Source organism: Trachurus japonicus, chromosome 5 (genome assembly GCF_045865225.1).
Source record: "Trachurus japonicus isolate A0001 chromosome 5, Traja_1.0".
Taxonomy (NCBI): domain Eukaryota; kingdom Metazoa; phylum Chordata; class Actinopteri; order Carangiformes; family Carangidae; genus Trachurus; species Trachurus japonicus.
In genome coordinates, this window is record NC_140911.1 from 3,113,180 (window position 1) to 3,140,697 (window position 27,518).

Here is a 27,518-nt window from a genome sequence, read left to right on the forward strand (position 1 = left end):
GTTCAACTTGAACAATGAAAATCTCCTTTTTTAGCTATTTACCTTCTCCCTGCACATGGTTTTCCATTGTTGGGCTTTTATGTCCTTTGTCTGATTTTCACTTGTACAAATAAATTCAATAAAGTCAAACCCAGAGATTCCAGGAAGCAGAAACCACACTGGTGGTCGGGGGTTGTAGGGCAGACTATGGCTGATTATTGTCTTCCACATAAGATGTGAGGCGGAGACGCAGCAGGGAAAACTAGCTTCGGGAGAGAGGGGGGAAAAAAAGAGACATGAGACATGGTTTCCTCTCAGCCGTCATCGTCTAAAGCGGCATCGCTGGATCATCTCTGGATCAGCTGACAGTCAGCCGCGACAGCCCAAAGTGTTTCTGAAGCCTGTTTTCACACATGTGTAGCTGAGTCAACACAGTTTTAATGTGAAAGCTTTGACAAAAACAGTTTGTAAGTCGACTTCACTGCTCAGGCGCTGGATGCACGTGTCACGTACACGGGAGGCAACGTGTATTTTCAAAGATTGTTTTTTTTAATGCTGTTGCACGTTTTTAAATCGAGACCAGATGATGATGATGCATTTGTTGCTGAGTAATAAGGCGCTCTTCTGCTCCTCTAAAAGGGATAGTTCAACATTTTGGCAAATTGGCCCATTGTCATAATCCCTATAGTCATAGCAGTAGGTTCGTTACCTTTAATTGTCGTTGCAAGCTATTTTTAGAACGGCAAAGCAGAGCCGTGAGCTGCTCAGACCTACGCTACGGAGGCTCATGGGATTTCTTGGTTTCCCTCATCAAATTCATCAAATACACAATCCAACAACTCCAAAAGAGATAAATGCAGAGATTGGTTGATGAAAAACTGCCCCTGAAGGCAACGTGCATCAGTGGTTTTGCATGAATTTCCCTCTAAAACAACTCTGTCTGGTAACGTTCTGTTATTATCTCATAGCGTGGTGAATGTGCAGGTCACAACTTGTCCACCAGAGCGTTGTGGAGTTGTTGGATTGTGTATTTGATGAGTTTGATGAGGGAAACCAAGAAATCCCATGAGACTCCGTAGCGTAGCTCTGAGCAGCTCACGGCTCTGCTCCGCCGTTCTAAAAATAGCTTGCACCGACAAATAAAGGTAACAAACCTACTGCTATGACTATAGGGATTATGGCAATGGGCGAATTTGCCTAAATGTTGAACTATCCCTTTAACTTTAATATGGTCTATATTACAGACCATGAAACAGGATAAAATGATGTTTAAATGCTGTTCATTTGAACACAGACCAGATTTTCCAAATATGTTCAGTGTGAAAGTGAAAGTGTCACTTTCCCCACAACAACAACTTGTTCTACAAACATCTGGAGTGTGAAAAGTTTCCCTGACACACTGTTTGCCTGTCGAAAAAGCAGGAAAAAGTGGCACAGTGTTGGATTTATGTGGTTAAAAACATCCAACCCAGGTGATATCCTTCGCTGCTGCTGCTGTGGTGGCGGCGAGGACGTTTCAAGGTTTTATGATGTGGTACAGGCACATTACAAAACGGGTCTCTTAGGTATTTGTCTTTTGTTTGAGAAAAGGAAATGATACAGTGAGGAAGTGGATGAAGCAAACAAAGAAGGCAAACAGATGGATATGACACAGGAGGAGGAGGAGGACGGACGAGTGAACAGAGTAGATGAAGTGCAGCGAAAAGAGCAAATGGAGAGGTGGGTGGGTGTGAACTGAAGTACAAGTGAAGGTGGTGGAGGAGGAGTGGTGGAGGAGTGGGGGGGTGAGGGCTCTCACAGCTGGGGACAGGGCCGGAGGATCTGAGAGCAGACGGAGCTGGAGAAGCCGGGATCCTGAGATGGGATGGAGGAATGTCACACATGCCGTCAATGAGCCGCCTGTGTGTTTACCGAAGTGGAGGAGGCAGAAAGAAGAAAACGCTTTGGGCCGTCGCCATTTGGGCTCCGTTGAAAATCCACTGCCCTCTGTTGCCCCCCCCAAACCCAACCCAACCCCACCCACCAACTCCACCCCTGTCTGCTGTCTATAGACCGAATCGCCTTGTTGTTTACATTCTACTTCCGGGTAGAAAACCAGCACGTAATTTGAATGTCGATCAATAGTTACGAAAGAGAGTTTAGCTATATATATCATATTTTTCACGCCCTATCACCGTTTAGACAAATCTGAAATGATTGAAGAAACATTACTATTTCTGTGTGTGTGTTTTGTGTTGCTATGTGTTGTATTTATTCAGTTTGGGGGAATCACGGCGTCTAGAAAACATCAGTGGCTCAGCTGACAGGGACAGCTAACGGTAGCTAAGCTAACGGCGGTAGCTGAGCTAACACCAGGACGTCAGCTGTTAAAACCCTCCCGTTGTCGGACACGACATGAAACTACTCCAGTTAGCTCAGTCATGTTGTAACTAAGATATTCGCTGGAGAAAATATTTTTTTATGGACCGTTTAATGAGTCACTGAGTTATTAAAGTTAAACAGGTAGCTAACCGTTAGCCCGGCTAATCTAGGATAACCATGACTAATTACAAAAATGTGCACACGTAAATAGTAATGTTTGTCCAATCATTGGTTTTATAGACTTTACAAACATCAGATTAGTCTAAACGGCGATATAGTGATATAGTGAAAAATTATATATAGACCTTTTCAGAGAGTATAAACAAATACAGGTGTTACCAAGGATACTAATTAAGGCTCCATTCCATTTAGTGTACCAGAGCGTTTTCTAATGAGCCACACCTGTCTTTGTTTATACTCTCTGAAAAGGTCTATAGATAGCGAAACTCTCGTCCGTCACTATTGTTCGAATGCTGGTTTTCTACCCGAAAGTAGTTGTAAACAACAAGGCGATCATTCGTCCTATAGCTCGCTGCAGGATGAGCTCAATGTGTCTGGGAGGAGGAAGGAGTACTCACTCACTCACTCAGCTAAGGCAAACACAAGCCTCGCCCCCCCCACCAACCCCCCCACCCCCTCAGCCACAGCCCCATTTCCTCCGACACCCACGGCGGGGCTATAAATAAGTTGGCCGTCTGCCCTCAGAGATCAGCCGGGGCACTACAAAGCTCCGGCAGACACCGAGACAGGCGGCCGCCTCATCGCACAACACTCAGCAGCCGAGGAGCTGGAGGAGCTGGAGGACTCAGTCACGACTGTCAACAGAGGTGCTGAGAGAGAGAAAGAAAGAAAGAAAGAAAGAAAGAAAGAAAGAAAGAAAGAAAGAAAGAAAGAAAGAAAGAAAGAATCCAGCCTTCAAGAGACGGTTCTTCAGCTGGACAGACACAACTCTAAAGGACGACCCTGAGAAAGACGATGTTGATCACGTTCAGACCAAAAAAAAAAAAACAGGCTCCTGAACCTGTAAAGTCGGTTTCTCAAGGGGAACCAAGAAATAGTTTGGTTCTTCACCACGAACCGTGACATCATCAGTGGGCGTGTCTTATTCTAGGCTGTGAAGATGAGCTAAAGAAACTAAATGTTTGGTGGCGGTTTGAGCAAATACAGAACTTCAAGAAAAGCTGGAAAGCAGAACAAGAGAGGAACAAGTTGTATGAAATTCCCTTTGAGGCTTAAATAAAGCAAAGTCATTCTTATCTTTGAACTTGGGGAGCAGAAGGCCAAGGCCCCAGAGTCGTGAAAATCTCAAAACGCCACGCAGTCGATGGACCCAACTCAACAACAACGACAACAGTGGACTACTGTCGGTCCAACACGACTCCCAGTCAACATTTAATCCACTTATTGAATCCAGCGGGGAAGCTTTCCATCTTCCTCTCTGTTTTTGATGTTTATGCGTGGCAGCATTACAGCGCCACACACAGGCCTGGTGGATGTACTACAGAGTTGTTTTCAGTGGATCCGTGTGTACGCCGATATTTCTTGAAGCGATGCCGTGTTTGAGGAAAACTTTTTCAAAACAAACAAGAAAAAGATCGTCCTTAGTTTAGCTGTTTAGCACATTAACATAAGAATAGACAGTAAGGTCAAGGTTAACACTCTCGCCTCCGAGCAAGAAGGTTCTTGCGTTTCAATTCCCAGTTTGCAAGTTCTCCCTGTGTCTGCGTGGGTTCTCTCCAGGTTCTCCAGCTTCCTCCAACAGTCTAAGAACATGTACCCTTGGTTGTTTAGTGACTCTAAGGCCCAATCCCATTTCTCTTTTTTACCCCTACCCCTTGAAACGGAGCTACAAGGGGTAGGGGTAGAAAGTCAACCCCTCCGAATTGGGACACCCCTTCAACAGTCACATACGTCATCACGTAGTCTCACTGGCTTTTACGTAAGCTGATGCGGCGAGCTTTTGCCAGAAATCAAATAGCCGTGTACCATATAACTTAATAAAATAAGATAAAACTTAATGCAGACTGATCGGTTCATTGTAAAACATTTATTTACTGATGTAAATGTGGTGATTTCTGTACACAGAGCCCAGAGGCAGCGCTGCCTGCTCCTCTGTCTGATACATGAAGCTTCACTTTTCATCCAAATAACTAATGCTACTGCCACAATTGTCAGATTTCATCAATTAGACCAACATTTAAATGCTAAAAAGAATTTAACATGCTGGTGGTAAACCTCTAAAAACCCGCGGATAAGTTAATTAACGACCGCCTTCTCTTCCGGCGGGACCGGGACGAGGACGTAATTTGGCCGGCGGAGCAGCGCTGCAGGCCGGCTGCTGCCTCTGTGAGGAGCCGCTCCTCCTGGAGCTTCACTTCTCCGAAAAATCGTCGGAGCAAACTTCTAACCCGCCGTCATTTGGGTAAACTAACCGCACATTTGGGACCTAAACAGCTACTTTCTCGCAAGAAAAAATATTAAAACTTAAGAAAGTGACGTAATAACAGCGCTACAGCAAGAAATAAAGCAGCTTTTCATTTTACAGCACCGCTGCCGGCTGCCGCAAGATGCATTCTGGGAAACTTTTCATACCCCTCCGTTTGGAGTGTGCCTCTGAAAAATCTCCGTTTGGAGGGGTATGTAGCCCTACCACTTCCCCCTACCCCTCTGTCCTAACGGGGATTGGGACACCCCTACCCCTACACGTGAACGCGCAAAACGGAGGGGTAGGGGTAAGTGGTAGGGCCAAGGGGTGAAATGGGATTGGGCCTAAATAGCCTGTAGTGAGTGAATGTGAGATGTTTGTCTCTTTATGGTGCACCTGCGTTACCCTGCATGGATGAGTGGTTTATAGACAAAGGATGGAAAGATCTATGAAAAGTTAGAGGGTCACCAAAGTTAACTTCGCACTTCACTACAAACTTAACTCAGCTCCATGTGTCCCTTAATAAAACAGCTCCAGAGTCCTAGTTCAGGTTAAATCACTGACTTCTAACTAGTTCCAGGGAGAATGGAGGCTCTCTGCCTTCCACCTAGCATCTCTTGGCTGAAAACCAACCTTGTAAGATCAGAGCCTCCGACCCGGTGTCCCAGCTCTCGTCTCCATGGCGACACCGCCACACAAACGTAACGTGCCCCATAACCCGTAATCTCTTGTTGATGACAGATAAGACTACACAGATATACACCTGGTAACATGGTAGATGATAAATAACCTTATCCACCACTCCATGGATTGATCTCTCACCGGCTTCGTTGTTGGAAACAAATGCACATGGAGGGTTAGAGACACCAGACTTCCCCTTTAATACAGTTCAATCCATTACACCAGTTGCTATCACAATGCAGCGAATGAACTCAGATCTGTCGCACAACTCTGAGCTCATTAAACTCTACCAGTAAAAGAACAGCTCTGGCTTTTCCCCCTTTACTTCCCTCACACCTTAAATATATATGTCAGAATAACTATTGAAGAGCCATTAAAAAAGCTAAGCGGGGCTGGAAATACAAGAATATTCTGTGCTTACACAAACTTCATGCTGTTACATGAAAGCAGTGCTTCCTCGGGGCTGCGTCTTCATCAACATCCCTCTGTGATCTGAGGAAGACGCGGTGCTTTCGAGCTTGTGGAGCTTCATAACTGTAACCGCTGCAGCTATTGAGAATAACAAAGCTGGGAGGCCACAAAAAAAAATAAAATAAAGCACCAGGTGGGTGGTGTTGGTGGTGCTGCTGCTGCTGCTGCAAGGCTCAAGTGTGTGCATAGTGAATTATTGAGTGCTTACAGAGACTATGCTGCAGCGTCTAGTTTGGTCTAGAGGAGATAGCATGTGCTCACGCTAATAAAACACCTCGACAGTTTGTGAAGAGGCGACGACGGCTCCTCTGTCCCAGATTCTCTCTCTGCTGCTGCTGCTGCTGCTGGAAGTGATGGAGCTTTATGTTAACTCTTCAAATATTCAGGAGACGGAGGTTTACACGAGGGCCAGATAAACAACTTGAATTGTGTGTAATTCATCTCCACATTGACACACACTTTGATAAATATACACACACTTTTGAATACACGGCCTCTTTAACCGGCTCGACGCACTCCAACTAAAACAACCTGACACCCCCAGAATGCAATGCAACATCAGACGCCTTGCAGGAAACGGATGTTAAATAACTCGGACATGAAAAATATTTAATTGGAAATGCGTTTATAATATTTCAGGGCTCCAGACTAACTTTTTACCTTTTGACTAGGAGCACAGTGGCCCCTAACTTAACATTTTAGGAGCACAAGCAGAAGATTTAGGGGCATAAATCGACTTGCAGGGCAAATATTCCTAATATTAAAGCAGAAGTAAGCGGAATGTTTGTGTTAATATAAGTCTTAAATAGTTATATCTTCCGACAGCAATCACTTACATAGACTGTTTGGTCTGAAACACGGGTCTGTCAGTCACTCTGCTCTGCTGTAAGCCGAGGAGAAAACTTTCCTTGTATCCTACAACCTTTATCCAATGAGGAGAGAGAACGGCATAAAGGGGCGGTCCTCTCTGTGTGTGCAGCCAAGGGATGCGCGTGAATGTGGTGACGTAGGGACGAGGGCGGGGACTGCTAACTCCATCGGCTGACAGGAAGTTATCCAAAACGACCGGATCGCTTACTTCTGCTTTAATGTTATTAACATATAATATTTCCTTTTCATTCATGACTGTGACACCTGTAATGACAGATTCTAGATTTTTTGAGTCGACCCTTCCACATTTCGCCATTGTTAAGGTAAATTTACTGCTAGATGAAAAATTAACTTGTGTTGTTGCAAGTTTTAGGAGCAAAATGCCCCCGTTTAGGGTCAGTCAGCACTGTATTTTGTGTTCAGCCTCTTTCCAACAACAATGACCTCAGCAAAGAGTCAGATGGAGATCGACACGTAACAGAGAGAGAGGTGGGAGTCTATTTCTGACCTCTGGGCTGAACTTTGGGGGGGGGGGGGGTAGGGGAGCAAAAATATGAAGAGAAGAGGAAGAGTCTACACTACAGTATATTTCTGGTTTGGCTGCAGCTTGCCACCACCTCCTCCTCCTCCTCTTCCTCCTCCACAAAACCAGGCACGAACGCTTCGGGATTTTGTAATGGAAGAGAGTGAGAAGACAGAGAAGGGAGGGGCAAAAAAAAAAGAAAAGTTTTCCAATTTGTCATGTTACCAAACAGAGAGAAAGAGGCCCCAGCTGTGCCTCTTAAATAAACCGTCTTTCCGGCAGAAGTTTTAAAAGCAGCTGTGGAAATCAGACGGTTGTTCACCAGTGACTGGACATGTGTGAGACAAGAAACACACAATAATAATAATAATCATGTTTTCATTATTAAATCAATATTAACGTGTGGTTGTTGTTGGTGATGTTTCTTGTTTCTATACGGGCCGGCCATGTGCACCCGCTCACCTTACTGGAAGAATCTTATTTTTATTTTAACGAGGTGTTTTGTGGGTCTCTGAGACAGTCTGTGTGTTTGTAGGGCTACGTAAGTGTGTGTGTGTGTGTTACGCATACGCTTAAACCGAGGAGAATTAACATCAGGAATGTGCTCATGTCTGGCGAGAGCTGCCAAGTAAAATGAAGCTCCGTCATGCAGGACCCAGGACAACACAGTCCTGCTCCGCTCCACTCTGCTCCGCCGGCCATTGTCTGGATTCAACAGGTCACATTCACACTGAGTCGAATCGAATCGAGTCGAGTCGAGTTGAATCGAGTCGAGTCGGTCGACCCAGCCGCCGCCGGGCCTCTGTGGCACCGAGAGGAGAGGGAGAAGCTATTAGGCAAAGCAGAGTAATCAAATGTGAGCTTAATTAAGAGCTATTTGGATGTCTGACTGAGATTTCACCATGTCTCAACCCCACAGTGGTAATCAACCATGACTGCTGTTTGTACCAGACTCTCTCTAAGTGCTGGAGCTCAGAGCAAAGAGGAGGAGGAGGAGGAGGAGGAGGAGGAGGAGGAGGCTGCTACCACCACCACCGCGACCTCCTTCCTTCACTTCCACATAAGGATTAAATCAAAGTCGGCGGCCAAGAGTGTGGACGAAGCAGAAAAAAACACAAAAAAGGTGCAATTCCACCATTGTCAAGTCAGTTTAACACAAATCCCGTTGCAGCAGCACATCACACCACCAGAGCACACGCCGTACGCCGCCGGCCGCGCAAGGGAGTGGGGAGGGGAGGAGGGAGGGGGGAGGAAAAATGACAATTAAGCCTACTTAGCATGCCACTGAGGGAAACATATTAAAGAAGATTATATGAAATTCTTTAGTGCCTTTTCATAAGACCAGCGCAAAGTTCCACGTCTCAGCGTGACGCATGAGTTTGGATCCACGACTAGAACGTTCTCTCACATCCAGCGTCCATGTGCAGAAGCAGAAGCAGCCGAGAGGAGAACCTACATCCCATCACTGATCTTGTGCATAAATTATACAGACGTCAAGCTTTGCTGCCATGACACATTATATTCTATCTATTTAACCCTTAGGTCCAAGCCTGTTTTGGTTGTTTACCTTTATATGAGTATGGTGAAAAATATTCACCATACTCATGTTTGGTATCTTTTCTTTATTTATTTTCAGCACAACCTATAAGATCTGACAATAACCTACTTTATTAACATATTGGGCCCAGAAATGCACCAAAATGACCAAAAAAATGATGAATATATTGAGAGACAAAAATCCGACGCCTGCCCATCGAATCCCACTTTTACGCTTTGATAAGTATTTTTCTAATATCAAATTAACACCATCATATCTCTGGTTTTACATGATCTATCAACGTCAAACAAAAACTGGGAGTGAGTCTCAAATCTGCATTTTCAGGTGAAGTTGACAGCAGCACTCCAGGTGACCCTTTTTTTTTCTTACAGCGCTTTGAAAACCTCACGTGACCATAGACCCTGGAGGGATAAGGGATAATATGACCTACTATAGAAAACAGGCAGGTATTCACTCAGTAAGATGATTGATGATGAGAAGAAGAATGACAGGAAAGCAAATAAACGCATTTCCCAAAATTTCATCCCCCCCAAAAACAATATCTAACCTTCAAAACATGTCAGCAACTGTGATAAGCCAGTTCAGGCCGAGGCAACATGCAAACATCCACACATTTGCCTAATTCAATTCAATTCAATAAAAAAAAGGAAAAGAAAATGCTTAGGAACAGTTTGCAAAATGTATTCCATTTAGTTCTGGTGTGTGTAGGCTAATAATAGTAGTGGAGCAAGCAGCCGCCCGTTCTCTTCCCAGAAGCACACAATGCACATAATCACAGAGACCACACTGCCTACACACAGGCAGTGGAGTGTGGGAAATCCTCCACACTGAAAAAAAGCCTGAGTGCCTGAAAATGGTGTGTGCAGTGTGCAATACTCACAGTGATTTATTAGAAGTGTTTGTCAAGTATTAATCTATTAAAAAAGGCACATCTGTAATTGGCAGAGGGCAGAAATAACAACCATAGGTCATGTGAGGAGGTTTTGTTGAAGGGCGACCGCCTGCTTGAAGGATTACTGCCACAATTAGGCTTATGCTAAGGTTAGGGTTGCATACTTTGTGTTGAGGATTACAAGTTTGAAAATACATCTAAATCAATGTCCTTTCTTTCTTTGCATGAATAATGACTGAGCTGCACAGTCTGTAAAAAGTTCACCAGGATCAAACTACAAAGAGACAAGATACAGTGCTGCGCTTCTTCACGAGGAAGAATGAGGCCTGTTTGTTTCTACAGGGAATTCATTCACATTTAATCTGTAATAATAGGTACAAGTCCTCTCCATTACACTTTTGTCCATGAAAAAAAAAAAAAAAAAGGCTGTAATGGATGTGAATGAAGCCAATTGTTGTACGGAGCAGATGTGGAAAACAGACAGTAGCTTTATCTGGTGGATCTGCAAGATCGGAAACATTTTATAAACAGGCAATGACAATTTCTAATTTGGTTCAGGAACTGAAACTCCACAATGTTTTGCAACAGAGCCGGTGATATGATGATTGGGATTAATCCCAAGAACACAAGTTGATGCGAATAAAAGAAAACAGCAGCACTGTGTCACATGACATGACCTCCACCATTGTGCAATACGATACCGTACAACCGGCACAATAAGATCAACCTGATACAACAACACAACAACACAAACAGTCCTTTCAGACTGACACAGAGGCCTGAGTTAAATAAAAACCCATGTCTGTGGTTGGTGTGAATGGTTGAACACACACACACACACACACACACACACACATACACATCAGCCGACCTGACCCTGACACTGCCTGGCATCAGCATGGACTGCCTGTTAACAGGCGCCTGTTACTTGAGAATAAAATAAGGACGTTATGAAGAAATACAACATAATTGCGTAATATTTGAACATCCAAAATAATAAAAGTTAACAATGCAACAATGAAACAGTGAGAAACACCCTGTAATCTGACTGAATTATTGCACAATATCCGAGTTTAACTGTGACAGTGTGCACAGAGCTGCAGCTGCTAACCCTGCAGTCTTGAGTGAATATGATGGTGCAGCATTTTAAATCAGGACTACAGTCAAACGTGGGCTGAATGAGCATTCGCTGCCCTGTGTCGTTCAAAAGGCTTGAGTGTTAAAGTCATATTAGCTCTGTCACAGACGTAGAAAAGACGCCGTCGCCTCCCTCTGATCACCTTCACCTGAAGAAAGCCAGTGCATGTGAAGCATCGTTGATCTAATTAATTTTTTCCTCGGGTAGAAACACCTCTCTCTCCCTCTTTACACATCTTTACTCATGCAGATACAGTTTTATCCACTGGGTTATCAAGGGAGTAAGATCTCTTAAATAGATCATTCCCAGACTGATAATATTAATACTAACGGCTGCTACTGTTAACACTGCAAAGTAAAAGACCTGTTGCTGCTTCTATGAACCGTATGTCAAAGAAAAAAGTGCACAGGTTGAATATTAAAGTGCTTTTCCCATAAAACTCAAGTGAGCTATGGGAATAAAAAGCCCAAAGTAATGCCTGTCTTAACAGCTGGACAACAAAACACTTCTCCTAAGTGTTTTGGATTTTGTGTTTGGACAAATTTAAAAGCTGCTTCAACCAATCATTTTATATTGACTTGTATGAGAAAGATCTTCACTCACAGTGATGAACCAAGCTGCTGCTGCTTGCTGCTTTAACACTGTCTTTGCTCAGCACCAAATGGCAGACAGTTAAAATAAAGTCAGCAGTGCATAGAGAGCAAAACAGAGCTAAGAAAAAAGTGAATTACTGGACTTGTATTCATCAGGTGGCCAGTATCCACAGATTCTTTCTGCCGCTCCCAAGTGACTCATTAATGTGTTTAAAGTCAGCTGTATTCTCTGCCTCTGCTTTTCTAGCTCTCATTAGGAAGAATTTACATTACACCACTTTCACTGTACTTATTTCAACGATTCACAATAAAGAGGGAAAGGGAAAACTTAATTCCCATTTATCCATGAGTGATGGTAAACCATCGGTCATCATGCAGGAATATACAGTATACGTATATGTACACGTTCGTCATTTCCTCTGTACATGCGTCTCTTGTCTCTGTGGGCCTCCTGGGACCCTGTTCTGTCTCCTTATCCTGAAATAGCTCCATCTAGATAGTGTATCTCAATCAGTGTGTCACAACTCTAAAGTGGGTCACAGGGCTGTTCTGACAAGCTCGCTCACATGTACCCACAGCACTTGTGCTAAAATAGATGTCAGCTTCTAAAAAAGACTTAATGAGTGTTTCTAGGTAATTACAAATCAACATATCCAGTGAGCCCCCCCATAAATTATGCTTATTTGCCTTATATTAGTAAGTGGATAATATTTCCTATTTGCCCATTCTATATAAAGACACAGCTAACCTGGCCTAACCCAATCACATATTATATTTGTTTGTTTAATCACCATCAAATCAACAGCATGAAAACAAACACTGCTTTACTTACTAAGAGGTTATTCCTCACTGGGGAGGTCACCCACAGCCACAGGCTTCTGAACAGCTGGTTTGTAGCTACATGCAGCTGCCAGGCATCGCCATCTTGGCTCTACCTGACTCCTCCTGAACTTCCGGCTCGGAGGTTTTCACTCAGCAGGCCGCGATTAAACGTTTCTAAAAAAAAAACTCATCATAATACGAATGTGGACGATTCAAGTACAGAAAATAATCGATTACAGTTGCCCCTGTTGTTTGTTTTCCCCCTCCGTGACTGGACAATCAAGTTTTAACCGTTCAAAAAAAAAAAACCTTCCTTAGCAACAGCAGCCTTAGCAACCAACCAGCTCTGCAACCAACCTGCCAAATCCTGGCAACGTCGGCATTGAATCTTGGGAGAACGGAACCGGCGCAAATGGCGGAGGGAAGCTAACATGAAGAACTAACAAGAAACAAAAAAAACGCACTGAGTGTTTTAAAACGAAAATATATGAACACAGTTCGGCTTTTCAATGACCTAAGCGGGAAGCAGGACCTGAACAAAGTCGCTCGCTGCGTGTAAAGTCCGTCACACGCGATTTAAATACGCCGAAAGTACCACTCCGTTAGCCGAGAAGCTAACGCCGGCTACCAAACTCAGTCAACTGTCAACTCAGAAAGCGGTAAGAAAACCACCCATTGTGACTGCTTTTAATTGGTTTAAAGGATTTACAGCTTATTTAATGTTAAGACACTTATTTAAAGGTACAGTATGTAAGAAATCTAAAGCAACTGGCCGTAAAATCCTCCTGATATGTCACAGAGACTCAGGAACAATGTTCATATAACATGATGAACTCACCAACAACAATAGTACAGCCAGAGTATTCGCATTAAAAATCTTTTTTTGCAGACTGCAAATCATGTTTATGTTTTGAATTTACGTGTTTACATGTTGCGCCACCTAGCCCTTTCTCCCAGTCACGGTGGCGTCAGTGGCATTTCAGCCTCCGGTCTGCTTCCACTGAGCTGCCGCTACGACTGGGAGAAAAAATGAGATCGCTGTGTTTTGAATTTGACTGCAGTAACCGTTTTTGGCCACATTCTTACATATTGCACCTTTAACCTTTGAAATTATTTTATATAAAAGCATAATGCACTGCATAAAGGACATACGTTTGATAACACACGAGCAAATACTGTTGTAAATATCCCTGTTTAGTTCCCCAGGTTTAGACATGTTCATGTTTTTTTTTTATTGTCATATACATTAAAAGAACTGTGTACAGTCAGTGCAATGAAGAGCAGTCTGCCAGACCTCTTCAACCCTCATCACAATAAAAAAACAATTCATAAGTCAATAGTCATTAAAATAGTCTGCTTGCCTGCAGCACCAATACTGAACAGACAGATCAGAGCGATGTAAAGCATCTCATCATGTCAAAACAAGTTAATGTAATGATTACACATTACCTGTTGTTAATATCCCTATTTAGTTTGCTGTGTTTAGACATGTTCATGTTTATTATATTAGCAGCAGAAGATAGCTGCAGCTAGACAGCAGATTCAGAAGCAGTAGTTTTTGTAAAGCAATGATTGAGTAATAAAAAGGGGACTCAGTGTGTTCAATCATGAAATTATAGCTGCGTGCATTAATATAGAAAATTTAGGCTGCAGTGCATCATGGTGCATTCATGTTAAATTGAATTGTATCATAATACCAGTGAGTATGCACAGCCCTCAATATTGAACAGACAGAGATCAGATCAGACAGAAAAAAAAGTTAATGTATTTCAAAAACCACTACTTTAAGCTCCAAAAACTGTGTTTTTGTCTTCTGTAATATAAATTATTTTAAGAAATTGAGAATCTTAGTTCGACCTTCACAAAAGAGCAGCTCCAAGAAACTATGATTTTACATCAGATACATGGCAATCGATCTAGCAGTTGTATTATCTAAAGTAACATTTTATTTTAGCAGCAACCAATGAAATATCATTGCAGCAGAGTTTGCATACTCTTCGTCTGTTTTTCTACATTAAGTGTTTCGACATAAAGTCAGCAGCTACCAGGACCTAACAAATGTATTCTGTTTCCCATGTTACCCACAGTTGTCAGTAAACAGTCAAGTGGTAACCTTTTGGTCACGTGGATGTCATATCACCAGCCAACCAACCAACCAACCAACCAACCAACCAACCAAACAAAGCAACCAAACTGCCAAGGGGGGGGCTAGTTCAGCACCAAATGTTACAGCACAGACGCCAACAGGGGAAAACTGTCAGGAGGAGAGAATCACTGAAAGGTGAGTTAATTAAGAGGGAATGAGCCTGTGTGTCTATTTTTTATTATCAAGGCTGTGGTTTTAAATGAACAAGTTTAACATTTTATGGGAGGGGAAAAAAGGAAATGAGGAAGTAGGTGTTTCAGATAGAGGAGGCTTGCATAAAAGAATATTTCAATATATGCCTACGTGAAGGAAATTGAAATGAATCAGGATGAATTTAACCCAGATGCCCTCTCTGCCGTGACCTCAAGCGCACTTCTCTATTTTAATTTCCAGTGGAAAGTGTCTATCACTAAACACTCGGGGGAGGAGGAGAACTACTGTCCCTTTTCTGGGGATCAGTGATCTCCTTCTGCAATAACGTTACTTTCGAGTGAAACTATGTGAATTCTTTCATTAGGGCCTTTTTCCACCGGCCCCCCAATTAGCAGCGCTTTCTGAACAATCTGAGGCTGTTCATTGAGGTATCCTCTGGGAAACAAAGACTGGTTTAGACCCAATTAAACTGAGGGTTTGTTGGTGACCCAGGGATTTTGCTGGCCACAGTACTGACACAGCGAGAGAGAAAGAGAGAGAGAAAATCTTTACAGGTCCAGAAAATGGAAAAAAAAAAGTTTAAGGCAACTCTGATAAAAATTTACAAGTAGCATATGTGGTTCAAAAGGCCCTAAAAAAAATCAAAGCGGCAATTAAAGAGGTTAAAAAGCAATTAAGCTATGCCTGGAAGCAGCCAACATGTAGTAAAGCTTCCTACAGTATATAACAACAACAACAACATACTGGTGGATGTCTGGTAAGACTGGAGTGATACAATTACAGGCACCCAGTGAAAGCTCTATGGTAAAGCTTAACATTCAGCATGTCAACTGCAAATATATCTCTCAAAGAGGCTCTGGCAAGAAATAGCATAAATAAGGGTTTGTGATGTCCTCTGGCATCCAGAACAAGGCTGACTCATCGAATCAAAGCATTAACACTGACAGAGAGGAAAAACATCAGTAAAAAAAAAAACAATAGCGCGGCACGTCGAGGAGGAAGCGGTTTGTTGTGAGGCAGGATCTCTCAGCTGTTGCTATAGACTGACGAGGAAGGAAGGAGAAAACTGCAGGTGATCGCAGGCCGTCGAGTCGAATCTTCAAGGTGGTAATTTATGTGGATTTTTTCGCTCGCTAAGAAGCTCACAGCAACTGGATTGCCAAGTGCAAAGAGTTGACATCAAAGGCAAAGAGGGAGGCATTTATGGCTCGACGATGAATCTCACCAAGTGTGGTTGGTGGTTTAAATCAGTCATGCGTGTTAAAAGTCCTGCTGCATTTAATGAAATGTCAAATTTAGAAACCTGGTTAGCTTCACAGCAACTAGTGCTCCTCTTCTCTCTCTCTCTCTCTCTCTCTCTCTCTCTCTCTCTGTCTTTTTTCCCCCCCAAACAGAAAAAAAGTTGAAATGTTCATAGGAGTTTTAGTGTTCCCTCCCTGGTCAGATGTTTCCTGGAATGAATGTGAAGTATTATTACGTCTTCTGCGAAAATAAACCCACATTTCTCTTTTTCACCTGCAAAGAATTTAACAAATTTGTCCTCGATAACGCCCTTTTCCTTTCTTACCAAACAAACACTGACTGGAGTGGGGTGAGCAGTGGGGGAGACGGTGGTGGAAGAAGGGAGGGCTTAATAGTTTCCAGAAGTTGTTCCAGGCTGTGAAGGTGTTGTGTTCACCAGGTCGTAGGGGGTGGGGGTGGGGGGGGCTGTTTTTGGACTACTGCTGCTCACTATCTGCCTGCAGATCAACGCAGTACGACGACTTGTTGTTGGCAGTCTGAGTCTACACGGGCCAGGTGAGAAAACTCCAGCAGCTACACAACCAGACGAGACGATAGTCACCGTGCTGCAGCTCAGCCTGGGCTTTATAAAGGAGGACAGTGACCATATTTATCTGCACCACAGACTCAATAAGAGATACGACGCTATGAAAAGTCCCACAGCAGCAGTGCTGTCAGCAGACCAGTCAATGCACCACTCGCTGGAAACTGTTGAACGTGAACTGACTGAAGCTCAGACACAACAGTTTCACAGACTGAGGCTCCAATGCTGACATCTCTGTTCGCTTTCTCTCGCTCTCTCTTTCTTTCTGTCTGTCACTGGAGATAATAATAAATAAGAAACCAACCGATCTGCCCTCTGCTTCTGCTGTTTCTGCATTTGAAGGTCTCTGAACTACCTGTAAACAAGTGGTGTGTGTGAGGAGCTGCTGCCGGGGCCTGTGCTACAGTTTTCATCACTGAGTGTCAGTGCAAACGTGTGAGAGCGTCTGGAGGGAGGGAAGGAGGATGGGGGGTTGAGGAGAGGAGAGGAGAGGAGAGGAGATGGAGGGGGGGGGGGGGGGCATAGAGAGAAAGAGAGAGAGAGAGAGATCACTGCTGTGACATTGCACTATTCACATGTGTCTCTGACTGTGGGAGACAGAAACAAAAGAGCGCTTTAATTGTCTCATCGTCTGGGCTTCATCCCTCTCCACGTTGCTCCACTCACAGTCCAGGGACACTCTTTTAGTGCAATGCAGCCACACAACACAACACAACACAATAAATCCCGCGATAATCAGCATCAACACATTCATATACATAGTTTTTTTTTTTTCTTTCTACCTTATAGATGAGATGTGCTTACCATCTATAGCCGCTGCTGGAGTGATTACTTCCACCAAACTGTGCAACAATCCCAGGAAAAGCAATCCTGTTGCCAACATGTTGGCCATGGTGCGCAACACTGTGGGGTTTTTTTTTTTCTTCTGTTTTTGTTTTTAATCTATCTCTGAAGAATATTAGTCATGAAACCCTCCTCCTTGGTCCTGTCAAGCCGGAGGAGGTTGCAGACAGGAGACGACGACGTGTAAAACCGGTTGGTGGTGATGCTCCTCAGCTCCTCACTGGAAATCCGCTTTGTGGGTGCGCAGTGGAGCTGACGAGGCTGCCGCTGCCGCTGCCGCTGCCGCTGCCCACTCGGAGGATGGCTGTGTGTGGACTGTCAAGGCAGAAGAAGGGTGGCAAAGAAAAGAAAAGAAAAACGCCAAGGCTTCTCCCAGCCCAGGGTCGCTTCTCCTTCTTCAGGGGCTGCTCGGATGCATGGACACCCACACACACACACACACACACACACACACCCCTGTCACAAAGGTTTGGTTTTTGCTAGTAGCAGGCTGAACTGAGCATCAAGCTAGCCCCGGCAATTGCAGACAAGACAGACAGTCGAGATGGAAAGGAGAGAGCCACACCGGCGCCTCTGGATCATGCAGTTGTCCGTCTTTTGTTCTCTCTCTCTCTCTCTCTCTCTAACCCCGGTGAGAGACAGAAACCGCAGGCAGGAGGAAATAAAAAAAATAAAAAAAAGAAGTGGCTCAGTCAGAGACGTTGCTCTCCTCCTCCCCGCCGCCTCTGCTGCTGCTGCTGCTGTTGCTGTTGCTGCTGCTGCTTCTGGCCACAGACTGAGCCTGGAGCTGGAGCCGGAGCCCAGTCAGTCAGTCAGAGGTCTGAGTGACGTCGCAGCGGCAGCGGCAGCGGCTGTTGGCCCTCCCCTCCCCTCCCCTCCACCTCCACCTCCACCTCCAGCAGCCACGCTCTCACGTCCGAAACTTCATGCAAACAAACTGTGTCACAACCTGGATTCAGTCATTCCCTGCAGCTGCCATGGAGCATTCATTCTTTTCCTTCAATCAAACCGATCGCTGGAGATGGCACTTTGCACTGGATTTGATGCACATACCTATACTATACAGGTGCATCTCAATAAATGATAATATCATGGAAAATGTTATTTATGTCACTAATTTAATTCAATGTCACTAATTTAATTCAATACATTATAATCTTTTATTACGGACTCAGGTCCATTATAGGGAAACAATACAAAAACACATACAATACAAGATAAAAAAAAAACACCATCATGAATTTAAAACACATACAGACACCTGTTCCAGTCTCCAAAGACCTGACAAGTATTTCGTATCACTTTGCGTAGCTGCAACTATGATGCTATTGCTTGACTGGTTAAGTCGACACCTGAACCTGTAGGCTACATGTAATTTCTTAAAAGAGCATGAAAGGTGGATACATTAAAGGAGTCATCACCTGGTTTTTTATGTATCCAATCCCCCTTAAATTGCTTTGAATCAGTTCTTAAAACTTATTGGAAACATTTAAAAAAAAAAAATTCAAACATAGAGCTTGTTCTGACACTTTTTCATATGGCAACTTTCTCTCGTGAGAGTAGGCGCGAGGTTTTGACTAGTCCGGATGTTCATTGTATTAATATGTAATGAGGCGCGCGTTGATTGGACGCAGGGAGGACAGAGCCCTGTGGGCTACATGCAGGCTGTATTGGAAACCGCATAAATGCTGCTCTGTCGTGTACCGTAACCATGTTATAACTTAATAAAATAAAACAAAATTGTATCGGTTCATTGTAAAACATGTATTTATTGATGCAAATGTGGTGATTTCTGTACGTAGGCTACAGAGCCCCGGTGCAAAGCTGCTGCTGCTCTGCGTGAAGCTTTTCATTCAAACAAACTAATACGACTGCCACAATTGTTAGATTTCATCAATGAGACAAACATTTATCTCCTTAAAAGAATTGAACCAGTCGGCGGTAAACCTCTACAAACCTGCGGGTAAGTTAATTAACGACCGTTTCCTCCGCGGGCATGACAACGTAGTTTGACCGGTTAACGAGCAGCTGCAGGCGGGTTGCTGACGAGTCACTCTCCGCTCCTCTGCCTCGCTGGGGCTTCACTTCTCCCAACGCGAAGCAAACTTCTAAGCCGTCATTTGGATAAACTAACCGCACATTGGGGATCTAAACCCTTACTTTCTCGCATGAACAAATATTAAAACTTAATAAATTAACGACCCTTTCCTCCGGCGGCACGACGACGTTGTTATCGGCCGGCTAAACGAGCACTGCAGGCGGGTTGAGGAGGAGTACTCCTCCGCTCCTCTGGTGCTCACTGCAGCTGGCTGCACCTCACTTCTCCCAACGCGGAGCTAACTTCTAAACAGCCGTCATCCAGATAAACTAACCGCACATTGGGGATCTAAACCCTTACTTTCTCGCATGAAAAAATATTAAAACTTAATAAATTAACGATAGTTTCTTTCGGCGGCATGACGATGTCGTTCGGCCAGGTAAACGAGCGCTGCAGGCGGGTTGAGGAGTCACTCCTCCGCTCCTCTGGTGCTGGCTGCACCTCACTTCTCCCAACGCGGAGAAAACTTTAAACAGCCGTCATTTGGATAAACTAACCGCACATTGGGGATCTAAACCCTTGCTTTCTCGCATGAAAAATTATTAAAACTTAATAAAGTGACGAAATAACAGCGCTACAGTGGGAAATAAAACAACCCGTAATGGCGGTGCGGCAGAAGGGCAGAAGTCGGGGTGGTGGAAGAGAGGTGTGTTTATGAAAGCAGGCGCCGCGGTGACGTCACCGTAGGCGCAGAATCGAAATCTCGTAATTTTGTGGTGCGCAGCCTCATGAGCTGCTCTGGCTTAAACAAAGAGCCCAAACCAAAAAACTCAGCCACTTTCAAACCCCAGGTTTTCAGGCAAGTTTCCACTGAGGTCCAACACCAGTATACATGTTTTAACAAGGAAAAATGCGATTTCCGGGTGATGACTCCTTTAAAGATACAAACATATGACTCGCGCTTGTCTTGGGCGCCTAAGTAATATTCGAAATGCATCATTGTAAGCTACCAACAGTTTTCACATTTTTGCAGCACTGTACTTGCACCACAAGTGTGATCTGAACAGGGCTATTTTTACATCCTCTGTACACTTATTGAATTTGCTTTTAAGCATATTGGCCTGTGCATAGAGTTTACAACACTGACATTGAACGTCGTACGTATAGATCCAGTACATGCAGAATTAAACATTTCATGTCTTTATTTATTCAATCCAGGGTTCCTATTGGCAAGTATGGAAAAGTCAGATTTTATACATTTCCAGGTCTGGAAAAGTATGGAAAATGGAAATTATTGTATGGAAATATATTTATCTTGATACTTAGGTTTGGTCTTATCTGAAAGGATTTGGGTTAATTATAATCTCCTGGAAGTTATTTGGTGACATAATGGCATACAAATTCTGAATACATTACATGATAGACATCTATTTACTCCAGTGTCAAAAAATTATTTCTTTTTTTTTTTTACCGAGAAGTCTGGAAATAAGGATCTGGAAAAAGTATGAAATTTCAAAATTTCAAATGTGTAGGAACCCTGTCAGTCTCTTTTAATTGTAATGATTATGGCTTACATTTAAAGCAGAACTATGCAGGTCGGCCGGAAATAGCTCGCTCCTTCGTTGGTTTCTCTTTTTTTCCCTCTCCGGAGCTCCCCCACAGTTCTGGTAGGCACATGTCACTGTCGTAAAAAAAAAAAAAAAAACTCGCCGCCGCCACCTCCTCCACCCCCCCTACACGTGCTTGTGTTTACTGCTGTTTGCTAAGCCCTGCTAACACCGAGCTAACGCTAACACGGAGCTAATGCTAACACGGAGCTAACGCTAACGCTATGCTAACACCGAGCTAACGCTATGCTAACACGGAGCTAACGCTATGCTAACACGGAGCTAATGCTAACACGGCGCTAACGCTAATACAGCCCATAGACTGTAAAAAAAAGATACAGCCACACACAGGCACAAAGACACAGACATACACACACAGGAATAAAGGTTCCAAAACGCGAAGGTGTGTGTGTGTGTGTGTGTCATGATGTATTACATTATCTTATAAAAGACCCATGGTGTCTGTGTTAGCATTAGCTCCCTGTTAGCCACAAGCTGAACTTCATCAGTAAACATTTCATGTTTCCATGGTTTCCTCCGACTTTCCGAACTCAAACCAATCACGATTCGTGACATGCATGACGTCATATGCGTTCTTATCTCGTACTGCCGTAAGGCAGTTTCTCGCGATACTTCTATCCATTGACGAGATTTGTAACACCGAGACGGACGACTGATCTTGCAAGTGCGGTTTTCAGCCAGTGGGGGGGGTGAGCGCATTGGCCTAGACCCCATTCACTTCATAACAGGTCACTCAACCATCACAGTGACTCTGAGCCACAATAATTACAGCCCAATTCCTGCATAGTTCTGCTTTAATGAAGACCTGAAATTCAGTATCTCAAAAATAATTGATTATTACAAAAGACCAATTGAAAAAAGCATTTTTAATATGGAAATGTTGGCCCTCTGACAAGTATGTCAGTTGGTGCACTCAATACTTGGTTGGGGCTATTTGACTTGAACTACTGGAAATGGACTTTTCCATGATATTCTAATTTATTGAGATGCACCTGTATGTATTTCAAATTGGATTTTAAGAACTACTAATTGCATGTGCGAATAGCATCAAAATTGCACTGCACTGCAAATTGCAATTGGAGAATATAGTAATTAAATTGTGTATGAAAGTTAAAATGTGACAAATTATACAAAGTGCTTGTGTAATAAATCAATTCATGTGCAATCTAAACTTCAAGAAACAACATCAATTAACACAAAAACAAAAAGAACAAACAAATAAAAAGTGCAAACAGGAGGATAAGACGAGACAGAACTAGAATCATACACAAAAGGACAAGAATCAGACGGTACCACCCAAACTATAATCAGTGTTGGCTTGTTGTTGTTTACTCAAAAGCTTTTTTTTCTTTTGCAACATAACACAAATTATCATGATTAATAGCGTTTTTTTAAGTCGATGGGGAGTCTGTCATGATCATTTTTTAATTTTAATAATAAGAATAAGAATTATGACTCTCATTCCCAACCTGTTTAATTGTGTTTTAAAAGGTTAAATGAGCACAAAATACCCATATAATAAGGCTATTACCAAGGAATCACTTATCCATATCACCTTATTATGTCTGCACCTCTTTGCAGTTATCCTCCCTCCCTCCCACCTGTAAACTGTATGGATGACTTCAAATGAGTATAGAAGTTTTCAATTTGATGCTAGAGAGGGAAACAATCAAAGCTTGTTAAAAATCAATTTTAAAGCCATTCATCCTAAAAAAAAAAAAAGAAAAAAGAAAAGGCTGATAAACAATTATGAGTTGATCTGATCGGTATTGAACGAATACAGAGGCCTACATCTGAGTGAGTGAGTTCTGTTTCCGTCTCTTTTCTATAGAAATCAGGCAAAGCTGCTAGCAGGTGTTTGATGCCTTGTATTATGTGCTGTTTATTTATGTCTATGAGTGGCTTTTTTGATCGCGGTTGGCTTGTGGCTATTAAGACAGCAGTATTTTGTTATCCAGCTGTCTGTGCTGAAGTTGCTTTATCTTGAGAACTTTGTGGTTAGCAAACTTCAGCTCTCGAGGGGATGTTCTGCTCTCACGCGGGGCGTTAGACGATGGGTTACATTTACGCCAGAATATCCCTTTAATAAAATAGTTTTAAAATGAAAAGTGAAGGGCACATATTTAATTTAGTTTGCAATTTGTTTAAGTTTTAATAACCTGGATGCCCATTTACTTTTCCATTTAGCAGTAATATTGCAGGTGATTGTGGATCCATTTGTGTTCAATGATTTATGATATCTTCAGACTGCCTCCTTCCAAGGATGCAGCTGACTGATGAGATGCAATATGTACAGAGGTTACAGCATTGCATTTATCATAAGATCCTGTCTCCCTGTACCGAGGGGATCCAAAATAAATGAATGATCAATATCCCTTTTTTATTTATTTTTTATTTTTTTGCTAAGGAAAGTTACATTTTGTGACCTTTCAAGGAGACTTTGAAATATCTTTATCAACCTTTTGAGAAATATCTTCCTTGTAAATGTGGTGCTGCACAGTAACTGCCCTCTAATTGTAAAGAAATATTACATTACATATCATGTCATTTTGTTATGAAAACCTCTTAGATATTGATATTGATTTCGTGCATATCACCCTCACATCAATTTGGAAGTCGACCTTGACCAGTTTGTAGGAGTTTGCTGGCTTCTTTACCAATGAACTCTGCAAATTGTGTTTGTTTTGGGATGAAGCACCAAGCCAGAAGTGCCAATACCAGAAACTGAACACTCAGTGGTGCGCAAAAAAAACATTCTCCATGTTAACCATGAAATTCATATTCCACCCACAGGCCTAAAAAAAAAAAACACTGGTTAGGATTCAAATAGTCTTGTAATAGGAAGCTATTCTGACTCTTCTTGACGTGAGCGCTGCTACCACACCAACAACTGGGCAGTTTCTGGCCCCTAGACAAACAAACTTAACGTCCTTTCTATCAGATAAAAGTGTCATATTCTTTTATCTAATGGGTTATATCTCCTGCTATGCTGATGACACCCTTATTGTACATATAAACAATAGACAATATTAACAATGCAGATACTTCCCATCCAATCCAAAAAACAATCAAACAAAATGGACGACAGTGAACTGTGCTTGTTTCTGTCCCAAATCATGCAAAGCTGCAGCACAAATAGTCTGCGAACGGCATGGAAGCGACAGCAACCGAGGCGACTGCTGAGCTGTGACGCCTTTTAATGCTGCCATCACCGCTGGAATGACAGTGGGCCAGGCCGTTAGGTGCCGACGGACCAGCGACGTTGGACGATGCATTGTGACGCCCACATCTCTGGATGCGAGAGCAGACATTCGTTGACAATGATTTGTTGGTTTTGATCATTTAACGCGCCGCCATTGTTGTTTTTGTTCGTGTCACGCTGCAAGTGACACAGAAGACGCTTCAAAATCCTATTTGAGCAACGGAGCCGTTCACGAAACGCGTGTGGTTTTTGGCTGGAACCAATCTGGATATGATAAAAATCTGATTTGGAGTGGCATCATACCAGGTTCAAACATCACGCCCCACCTGTCCGTCTCTGACCAGTGCCCAAGTCAGTCACAAATCCTGGCAGAACATTTGGCTTTTAACTTGTCTTTGAAAAGAAATATAATGTTCTGGAAGTCACTGCCAGCCCTTTGTCCCACTGTGACCCTTTCAAACAGAGGCACTTGTCCACAAAGTCCCAGGTGTCAAGTAGGAGTCATTAGCTATGTTGATTAATTGTGATTTGATTACACCTTTTTATGATTGCAGCTCAGATGGAGCTATGGGTCATTCATTAATTATACGGTTGACTTTTGCAAAATGTCCTAAATTGCCAAAGTCTTTCAAGTGTGTGTAGATTTATAATTTCAAATGTATCATAAGTGGGGGTTCAAGCAAAAATAATGGAACTGCTGCTCATTATCAACACAAATATTTTTGGGTTATTGTCTGACAGGTGTTGTTTTGTTCTTGGAAACATGTAAACTGAGACACAGGCTGAGAACTGACCTCGAAGGCCAAGGCTGAGGACAAACACAGCTAGTTCCTGGAGCAGTCATCACAACAAACAGCAGACCCCGATCCTTCAGCTGAGTGTACCATTTCATCGTCTTATATAATGAGATTGTGCCATTTACTGCTGCTTGATGAAGATGGAGAAGGTGGAATGTGCATAATGCCTCCTTTGATTTGTTTTGTTTTTTTGTTTGTTTTGCCACATGAATAGTAAACTGCCTCATTGCATTTTCAAAACCAACACATATTTCAATCCTTTTTCCCTGGAGAGACACACTTTAAAAACTATTGCTATGGCAATTACTCAGGAAATGAGTTTTGGGCTGTTTTCAATACAAAACAAAGAGAGAGAGAGAAAAAACATATTTCCAAACACAAACAGGCTTTTACCATAAAACAAGGCTTTTGATGCAAGCTCACACACACACAATCAACATTTCCTCTTCTTTCGATCCCTCTCTCTCTCTCCCAGCAGGACGAGGGCTCTTGAAACAACTGTGTCGTTAATTTAATGTCAGTCGCTGAAAAGCACATCGAGCTCCACTGAGCCTCAGTCAGCCCTTCAAACACTGGCTCGAAACATCTGCTCTGAATATTTCGCCGGTCTGGCCAAGATTCCTCTGCTCTGGGGTTTTGGGAGCAACAAGTCATCCGAGGCTGAAGTCACAAGTTAATGGTGTCAAAGTCAAAGCTGGAGGAAAAAGACATTTTCCCCCTCTTTTTCTTTTCAGATTTTACACATCAGATCTGAAATCCACATTATTTGTGATCCAGGTACGACTTGAATCGGTTTTCCAACTTTTTAAATCATACATACATACAGAGAGATGCTGCTCAGACTCTTTCAACACATACTTTTGCATAATAATTACTCAGTACATCAGTTTAGACTGTTAATACAAAATGAACACTTGAGGACTACAGGATTACAGTATCTTTCTGACCCCCCCCCCCCCTCCCCACACACACACACACACACACAGCAGTCTGGACTTGTGAAATGCTGCGCAGCACTGACACCTAGTGGGTCTACGCTGCCAGTGTTCAGCTCAAAGAACAATAGGCCCTTTGTGTCAAAAAGGAAAAAACACGACTTTACTATCTGACTCTTTGGTCTTTAGCGTTCTCTTCTGTCTCATGGGGGGGAGAAAAAAACAGAATGGCTCTTTCAGACGAGATTCTTGAAGTGATTAAAAACACAAAAGAGAAAGATAATTTGGCTCATATCAGGCTTTGCTCATAGATGACATGCAGAAAAATACTTGAGCTGTTTAGAGACGGAGGATGTTGTTGCTTCTCATCACTACAAATCTCCATAATCTCTTGATTTCAGTCGCCTTTGCCGCTGCTAATACATATTGATGTGACACTTTCGCCGGAAGCCAGAAAGAGAAGAGATAATGCTGTTTTGATGAAGCTGCAGCCGACACTTTATGACACATCTTTTGTTCTGTGTTAATTCAATCAGGATTCTTTCCCTCCTCATCCTGTTTTTATACGCACTCACTGGGCTGTTTGGCAAGAGCCGAAGCGCTTGTATTTAGCATGGCTTACATAGCAACAGAAACACAACACTTAATTCTTGACCTATCAAACGTTCACTTCCAGTCCAAAAAACGTCATCATACCAGAAGCTTTTTGCGCAATCCGGACCTAACTAAAAGCAGACGTGGGGGTGGGGGTGGGGGAGGTGGGGAGGGTGGCGGCAGAGAAAGACAGGGGAACAAAAACTAAAGAGACGCAGTCGTCCTCTTTAACCCCCTTTTTTTAGACTTCAGCAAACACACTAAACAAGGCACGATGTACACACACACACAAACCACAGACGAACACATGTGTTACACACACACGTCTGCAGAGAGGTTTTACATAATGACGTGTCGAGTTTCCCTTAGGATGGCACTGTTTCCCAAGTTCAGTCAGTGGACTTCAGTGACTGAACAATGTGAATGTCTGACAGCGTTAGTTTAGTTTCTGTTTATCTTATTACAGCTTTAATCTGCTCCATGAATCAGTCACTGGGATGATGTGACTCATCTCACCAGGCAGCATCGGAGATACGAGACAATAAAGGAAATAGATGATATAAAATGAAGATAAATTGAATGTTGATTACCTAAAGCAGTGATGTCCAGCCTGGGAGTCAGAGACAAAGTAAACAGCTTCATTACAGATCTGAAACATGACTCCAAGACCAGTGAAAGTTGTTCAGTCAGATTGTCAAGTGATGGACTACTTTATTTAGATTTATTAAACAGATTTATTATTCTAACACATAGTTGCATAGTTACTTTACAATGTATTTACAGAATCTAATGACTCTGAAATGACTGAATGCACTTGTACAACCTGTAAAATAAAAAGTCAGTAGATTATAATACAAAGCTGATTGATATGGCCATTAAAAATAAAAAAGTTAAACAAACTACAAACACATCATACCTCGACATGCAAAGATGGACGGCAAGTTTTATATATATATATATATATAGCAAATCCAATCCAATTTTATTTATAAAGCACATTTAAATAAACACAAGGTTTCTAAAGTGCTGTACAGTAAAATAAAA

General features: G+C 42.8%; 1 protein-coding gene across 7 annotated transcripts in view; it reads right to left on the reverse strand.

Annotated features, from left to right (window-relative positions):
- The window catches only part of LOC146986787 (low-density lipoprotein receptor-related protein 1-like), a 173,955-nt gene extending 156,081 nt beyond the window's left edge, over positions 1–17,874 (reverse strand). For 4 of the 7 annotated variants that reach the window (XM_085775600.1, XM_085775598.1, XM_085775599.1 and 1 more), the window contains exon 1: positions 17,242–17,608. In XM_085775600.1, coding sequence (XP_085631726.1) covers positions 17,242–17,329 — 88 coding nt within the window. In that variant the 5' untranslated portion in view covers positions 17,330–17,608. Of the gene's footprint in view, positions 1–17,241 lie in introns of all 7 variants that reach the window. The other 3 variants (XM_085775603.1, XM_085775602.1, XM_085775601.1) reach the window with 1 other exon arrangement.
- Positions 17,875–27,518: the final 9,644 nt, after the last annotated feature.